Genomic DNA, 8,149 nt, shown 5'->3' with positions numbered 1-8,149 from the left:
GAGAGACGTTCTATCCCAGGTTAGATGGAGAATTTAACCTTAACAATAATGAGTTTTTTGGTAGCAATACGAAGCTTGAATGTTGTTGAGAGTTCATGTCCATGTTGTGTAGGTCACCTGTGTGAAGATCAGGGGGCGGTGTTATGTAACCTCTGTACTGCTGTTTGTGGCGCTGTTAGCAGGATGAGCTGCGGCTGTACAGTAAACTAGCCGCCCAGGTGACACTACGGCCGCCCTCTGACTGACTGAAGATGCCACACATGTACTGGACGAAACCTAAGAAGAACAGGATGGGGCGGTGGGTAAGAGCAGGATGGGGAAGTGGGCAAGAACAGGATGGGGCGGTGGGTAAGAGCAGGATGGGGAAGTGGGCAAGAACAGGATGGGGCGGTGAGCAAGAACAGGATGGGGCGGTGGGCAAGAACAGGATGGGGCGGTGGGCAAGAGCAGGATGGAGAAGTGGGCAAGAACAGGATGGGGCGGTGGGCAAGAACAGGATGGGGAAGTGGGCAAGAACAGGATGGGGAAGTGGGCAAGAACAGGATGGGGCGGTGGGCAAGAACAGGATGGGGCGGGATGGGGCGGTGGGCAAGAACTGGTTGGGGCGGTGGGCAAGAACAGGATGGGGCGGTGGGCAAGAACAGGATGGGGCGGTGGGCAAGAACAGGATGGGGCGGTGGGCAAGAACAGGATGGGGCGGTGGGCAAGAACAGGATGGGGCGGTGGGCAAGAACAGGATGGGGCGGTGGGCAAGAACAGGATGGGGCGGTGGGCAAGAACAGGATGGGGCGGTGGGCAAGAACAGGATGGGGCGGTGGGAAAGAACAGGATGGGGCGGTGGGCAAGAACAGGATGGGGCGGTGGGCAAGAACAGGATGGGGCGGTGGGCAAGAACAGGATGGGGCGGTGGGCAAGAACAGGATGGGGCGGTGGGCAAGAACAGGATGGGGCGGTGGGCAAGAACAGGATGGGGCGGTGGGTAAGAACAGGATGGGGCGGTGGGCAAGAACAGGATGGGGCGGTGGGCAAGAACAGGATGGGGCGGTGGGCAAGAACAGGATGGGGCGGTGGGCAAGAACAGGATGGGGCGGTGGGCAAGAACAGGATGGGGCAGTGGGCAAGAACAGGATGGGGCGGTGGGCAAGAACAGGATGGGGCGGTGGGCAAGAACAGGATGGGGCGGTGGGCAAGAACAGGATGGGGCGGTGGGCAAGAACAGGATGGGGCGGTGGGCAAGAACAGGATGGGGCAGTGGGCAGGAACAGGATGGTACAGTTACCAGCAGCAGGCGCCAGGGGCCGCTGTCAGGGCTGGAGGAACATGGAAGCTGCAGAACATTTTACTCCCTCATCTGCAATATCAGTTGTTGTTCCTTAGCAGGATGTGTGGGTGACCAGCACTCGACCCCTGCAACCACAAATAGGTAAATACACACACACACACACACACACACACACATTAGCGGTGACGCACACAGCACGTGTGTATTCTTCACTTGACGGGCGGGTGGTGGTGGTGGTGGTGCTGTTGTTGCTGGTGGTGGTGGTGGTGATGGTGGTGGTGGTGGAGAAGGTTGGGACGCCCTTGGTGATGGTGGTGATGGTGGTGGAGGAGGCTGCTGGCGGAGTCCACGGTGAGGGAGTTGGTTCGGTCTCTGGGCTTCTGGTAGGGCGGGTGGTGGGCGGCGGAGGCCAGGGGCACGCCCAGGGGCGGTGCCGAGCCTGGCGCCGGGCGGCACCCAGAGAATGGACTGGGCGGCGAGGGTTGGTGTGTCGGCGACGCTGTACACGACCTGCTGCCGTAGCGCTGGTCCGTCACTCGCAGGTGCATCCCCGCCCGCCCCCCGCCGCCGCCGCCGCCACCGCCACCGCTCCCGTCACTGCCGCTGTCCACGCCCCCGCCGCCCACACACCCCTCGCTGGCGCCCAGGACGGGCGGGTGGAGGGGCGTGGAGGGCGTGGGACACCGCCGCTCACAGCTGGTGGTGCCAGTAAGACACCGGAAGGGAATGCGGTATACCCGGAAGGGCTTCACTGCGTCTCTGTCCAACACTGAAAGACAGCTTGTGTTATTATCAAATATTAAGTGATGATCAGTGAGAGAGAGAGAGAGAGAGAGAGAGAGAGAGAGAGAGAGAGAGAGAGAGAGAGAGAGAGTACTCACAGAGTTTTGCTTTCGGAAGTCGAGTCTAAGCTTCTGGCCCCGCTTCTTAAGCCACAATCGTCGATATTACTGGTTCCTGCCTCTCAGACTAACAGAACATTCAATTCTCTTGTATTTATTTTAACTCTCCTAATGATCATACGTACAAAACTTCCCGCACTGTTATTACCTAATTAATCTTAAGTTAGTCTTAAGTTTGGCCGAAATGCTCTGCATATAAAGGGGCTTTTGTTATGTACAGTTATTGTACACCCAACTTTTATTGTACACCCAACTGTTATTGTACACCCAACTGTTATTGTACACCCAACTGTTATTGTACACCCAACTGTTATTGTACACCCAACTGTTATTGTACACCCAACTGTTATTGTACACCCAACTGTTATTGTACACCCAACTGTTATTGTACACCCAACTGTTATTGTACACCCAACTGTTATTGTACACCCAACTGTTATTGTACACCCAACTGTTATTGTACACCCAACTGTTATACTCCTCTGTACAAACATGTATCATGCTAAAATTAAATTATTATTATTGTTATACAGAGTTGCACAGAGCACAAGACTACACCTGTGTTAGTAATACTCTATCCAATGTATTTGTTTGCTTTTATACTTTTTCTTTAACTTTCTTTACTTCATCTTCCTTCTCTCTTTTCATCGCATCCTCCTTGTTGGCTTTAAACTAATCGCTGAGTTATCTTTCTCTTTTTCCTCTTCCTTAAACTTGCCGAATTTTTCATCAGCCTTAACATTAGAACATAAGAAAGAAGGAACACTGCAACAGGCCTACTGACCCATGAGGAGCAGGTCCATGTCCCCCCCCCGGATTATCCCAATGACCTACCGAGTCTGGTCATCTCCACTCAAGTATGGAGCACTGTACCAGACTCAGTAGCAAAGCTAGTCAGATCCAACTCACACCCACCCACACCCACTCATGTATTTATCTAACCTATTTTTAAAACTACAAAACGTTTTAGCCTCAATAACTGTACTAATGCGTTGTTCCTCAATTATCCTCGTCTCCGCCTGCTCCAGCAGCTACACCCTGGTCTCAGGGGCAGATTTCCTCTCTACCTGCTCCAGCAGCTACACCCTGGTATCAGGAGCAGACTTCCTCTCTGCCTGCTCCAGCAGCTACACCCTGGTCTCAGGGGCAGACTTCCTCTCTACCTGCTCCAGCAGCTACACCCTGGTCTCAGGAGCAGACTTCCTCTCTGCCTGCTCCAGCAGCTACACCCTGGTCTCAGGAGCAGACTTCCTCTCTGCCTGCTCCAGCAGCTACACCCTGGTCTCAGGGGCAGACTTCCTCTCTACCTGCTCCAGCAACTACACCCTGGTCTCAGGAGCAGACTTCCTCTCTACCTGCTCCAGCAGCTACACCCTGGTCTCAGAGGCAGACTTCCTCTCTACCTGCTCCAGCAGCTACACCCTGGTCTCAGGAGCAGACTTCCTCTCTGCCTGCTCCAGCAGCTACACCCTGGTCTCAGGGGCAGACTTCCTCTCTACCTGCTCCAGCAGCTACACCCTGGTCTCAGGAGCAGACTTCCTCTCTGCCTGCTCCAGCAGCTACACCCTGGTCTCAGGGGCAGACTTCCTCTCTGCCTGCTCCAGCAGCTACACCCTGGTCTCAGGAGCAGACTTTCTTGCCATGTCACCTATTTCCTTATTAATTTCATTAACCCTACGATACTTGTTCCTTGATGAGGCACCCTTTTTCTTCACTGTTTCTTTACCCTTAACTGTGAACGAGTTTCCCAGACTCTGTACTCCCTGCCAAATCACCTATGCTATCTGGACTGTAGTAATGTGTGTGTGTGTGTGTGTGTGTGTTAGTGTGTGTGTGTGTGTGTGTGTGTGTGTGTGTGTGTGTGTGTACTCACCTATTTGTGGTTGCAGGGGTCGAGTCTTAGCTCCTGGTGTGTGTGTGTGTGTGTGTGTGTGTGTGTGTGTGTGTGTGTGTGTGTGTGTGTGTGTGTGTGTGTGTGTGTGTTAGTGTACTCACCTATTTGTACTCACCTATTTGTGGTTGCAGGGGTCGAGTCATAGCTCCTGGCCCCGCCTCTTCATTGATTGCTACTAGGTCCTCTCTCTCCCTGCTCCATGAGCTTTATCATACCTCGCCTTAAAACTATGTATGGTTCCCGCCTCCACTACTTCACTTTCTAGGCTATTCCACGGCTTGACTACTCTATGACTGAAGAAATACTTCCTAATATCTCTCTGACTCATTTGTGTCTTCAACTTCCAATTGTGGCCTCTTGTTTCTGTGTCCCCTCCCTGGAACATCCTGTCTTTGTCCATCTTGTCTATTCCACGCAGTATTTTATGTGTGTGTGTGTGTGTGTGTGTGTGTGTGTGTGTGTGTGTGTGTGTGTGTGTGTGTGTGTGTGTGTACTCACCTAATTGTACTCATCTAATTGTCGATGCAGGGGTCGAGACTCAGCTCCTGGCCCCGCCTCTTCACTGACCGCTACTGGGTCCTCCCTCTCTCTGCTCCATGAGCTTTATCATACCTCCTCTTAAAACTATGCATGGTTCTTGCCTCCACTACATCACTTGCCAGACTATTCCACTTCCTAACAACTCTGTGGCTGAAGAAATTCTTCCTAACATCCCTTTGACTCATCTGAGTCTTCAACTTCCAGTTGTGACCTCTTGTTTCTGTGCCCCCTCTCTGGAACATCCTGTCTGTGTGTGTGTTTGGGAAGATATATATTTACAAAGATTTCAGGAACCTAAACTGACCTAACCTGACATAATGACATCATTTTTTTCTAACATTCAGAGATAGTCGTTGACAATCACATAAGTAAACTAAAAGTGTAAAGAGATTTACTGAAATTACAAAATACAGAAGGAATGAAATGCAAACCATCGTAATGGATGAAATATTCTTATCTCAAAAGAAATATGAAAACAGTAATAATAAAAATAGCATCCTCACAAGGAACTATTATAACCTGCCATGTCCCTGGCACACCGCTGCCATGTCCCTGGCACACCGCTGCCATGTCCCTGACACACCCCCTGCCATGTCCCTGGCACACCCCTGCCATGTCCCTGGCAACACCCCTGCCATGTCCCTGGCAACACCCCCTGCCATGTCCCTAGCAACACCCCTGCCATGTCCCTGGCACACCCCCTGCCATGTCCCTGGTAACACCCCTGCCATGTCCCTAGCAACACCCCTGCCATGTCCCTGGCACACCCCCTGCCATGTCCCTAGCAACACCCCTGCCATGTCCCTAGCAACACCCCTGCCATGTCCCTGGCACACCCCCTGCCATGTCCCTGGCACACCCCTGCCATGTCCCTGGCACACCCCCTGCCATGTCCCTGGCACACCCCCGCCATGTCCCTGGCACACCCCCTGCCATGTCCCTGGCAACACCCCTGCCATGTCCCTAGCAACACCCCTGCCATGTCCCTGGCACACCCCCTGCCATGTCCCTGGCACACCCCCTGTCATGTCCCTGGCACACCCCCTGCCATGTCCCTGGCACACCCCCTGCTATGTCCCTGGCAACACCCCCTGCTATGTCCCTGGCAGCACCCTCTGCCATGTCCCTGGTACACCCCCTGCCATGTCCCTGGCAACACCCCCTGCCATGTCCCTGGCAACACCCCCTGCCACGTCCTTGACAACACCCCCCGCCAAGTCCCTGGCAACACCCCCTGCCATGTCCCTGGCAACACCCCCTGCCATGTCCCTGGCAACACCCCCTACCATGTCCCTGGTACACCCCCTGCCATGTCCCTGGCAACACCCCCTGCCATGTCCCTGGCAACACCCCCTGCCACGTCCTTGACAACACCCCCCGCCAAGTCCCTGGCAACACCCCCTGCCATGTCCCTGGCAACACCCCCTGCCATGTCCCTGGCAACACCCCCTGCCATGTCCCTGGTACACCCCCTGCCATGTCCCTGGCAAGACCCCCTGCCATGTCCCTGGCAACACCCCCTGCCACGTCCTTGACAACACCCCCCGCCAAGTCCCTGGCAACACCCCCTGCCATGTCCCTGGCAACACCCCCTGCCATGTCCATGGCAACACCCCTGCCATGTCCCTGGTACACCCCCTGCCATGTCCCTGGCACACCCCCTGCCATGTCCCTGGCACACCCCCTGCTATGTCCCTGGAAACACCCCCTGCTATGTCCCTGGCAACACCCCCTGCCATGTCCCTGGTACATCCCCTGCCATGTCCCTGGCAACACCCCCTGCCATGTCCATGGCAACACCCCCTGCCACGTCCTTGACAACACCCCCCGCCAAGTCCCTGGCAACACCCCCTGCCATGTCCCTGGCAACACCCCCTGCCATGTCCCTGGCAACACCCCCTGCCATGTCCCTGGCAACACCCCCTGCCACGTCCCTGGCAACACCTCCTGCCACGTCCCTGGCAACACCCCCTGCCATGTCCCTGGCAACACCCCCTTCCATATCCATGGCAACACCCCCTGCCACGTCCCTGGCAACACCCCCTGCCACGTACCTGGTAACACCCCCTGCCACGTCCCTGGCAACACCCCCTGCCACGCCCCTGAAAACACCCCCTGCCACGTCCCTGGCAACACCCCCTGCTATGTCCCTGGCAACACCCCCTGCTATGTCCCTGGCAACACCCCCTGCCATGTCCCTGGCAACACCCCCTGCCACGTCCCTGGCAACACCCCCTGCCAAGTCCCTGGCAACACACCCTGACACGTCCCTGGCAACACCCCTGCCATGTCTCTGGCAACACCCCCTGCCACATCCCTGGCAACACCCCCTGCCACGTCCCTGGCAACACCCCCTGCCATGTCCCTGGCAACACCCCCTGCCATCTTCCTGACAACACCCCCTGCCACGTCCCTGGCAACACCCCCTGTCACGTCCCTGACAACACCCCTGCCACGTCCCTGGCAATACTCCCTGCCACGTCCCTGATAAAAAAAACCTGCCACGTCCCTAGCAACACCCCTGCCACGTCCCTGGCAACACCCCCTGCCACGTCCCTGGCAACACCCCCTGCCACGTCCCTGGCAACACCCCCTGCCACGTCCCTGGCAACACCCCCTGCTACGTCTCTGTAAACACCCTACCCTGCTTACATTTTCAATGCTCTCCCTTACTATCATTTTTATTCTCCTCCTCAAACACTCCCTCACTCCCCATCTTTCCAACATGCTCTATATTTCTCCCTCATATCGTCTAATATGGTACAGCAGTTAAAGTCCATCCTACCTGTGCACTCCTTGCTGTGTGGCGAGGGAGGCGGGGAGAGGCTGGGATCCCTTTCCATCCTGTCCACCCTCACTCTCTCCCTCTTGAGTGTAAAGAACTCAGGCGCCGTGGTAGCGAAGAAGATGTCACTCTAGAAGGAGAACAAACGTGAGTGACAAGCAGTGAAGAAGATGTCACTCTAGAAGGAGAACAAACGTGAGGGACAAGCAGTGAAAAAGATGTCACTCTAGAAGGAGAACAAACGTGAGTGACAAGCAGTGAAGAAAATGTCACTCTTGAAGAACATGAGCAAGAAGAAAGGTTTTGTAAAACTGGAGTCGTACCTGAACACCGCCAAGATTTATTAAATAGCACTAAGATGCAGTGGATATGTTTATTACCCACAATGTTTGTCCCATGCTACTCTGTACTATGATAGTGACACAGTGGGAACACTCACAGTGTGCTGCTACCCTGCAATGTGATAGTGACACAGTGGGAACACTCACAGTGTGCTGCTACCCTGCAATGTGATAGTGACACAGTGGGAACACTCACAGTGTGCTGTTACCCTGCAATGTGATAGTGACACAGTGGGAACACTCACAGTGTGCTGTTACCCTGCAATGTGATAGTCACACAGTGGGAACACTCACAGTGTGCTGTTACCCTGCAATGTGATAGTCACACAGTGGGAACACTCACAGTGTGCTGCTACCCTCCACTGTGATAGTCATACAGTGGGAACACTCACAGTGTGCTGTTAC

General features: G+C 54.8%; 1 protein-coding gene across 1 annotated transcript in view; it reads right to left on the bottom strand.

The window, feature by feature from the left end:
• Window positions 1–1,491: 1,491 nt before the first annotated feature.
• LOC128685500 (GTPase-activating Rap/Ran-GAP domain-like protein 3) overlaps window positions 1,492–8,149 on the bottom strand; it is a 123,546-nt gene continuing 116,888 nt past the window's right edge. The window contains exons 11-12 of the mRNA XM_070082738.1: window positions 7,404–7,533; window positions 1,492–2,051 (exon numbers count right to left, since the gene is read on the bottom strand). Coding sequence (XP_069938839.1) covers window positions 1,492–2,051; window positions 7,404–7,533 — 690 coding nt within the window. The remainder of the gene's footprint in view (window positions 2,052–7,403; window positions 7,534–8,149) is intronic.

The sequence above is a fragment of the Cherax quadricarinatus genome, chromosome 8 (genome assembly GCF_038502225.1).
Source record: "Cherax quadricarinatus isolate ZL_2023a chromosome 8, ASM3850222v1, whole genome shotgun sequence".
Classification (NCBI taxonomy): Eukaryota; Metazoa; Arthropoda; class Malacostraca; order Decapoda; family Parastacidae; genus Cherax; species Cherax quadricarinatus.
The sequence above is the reverse complement of the archived record's forward strand: the minus strand, read 5'-3'. Positions and strand labels throughout refer to the sequence as shown.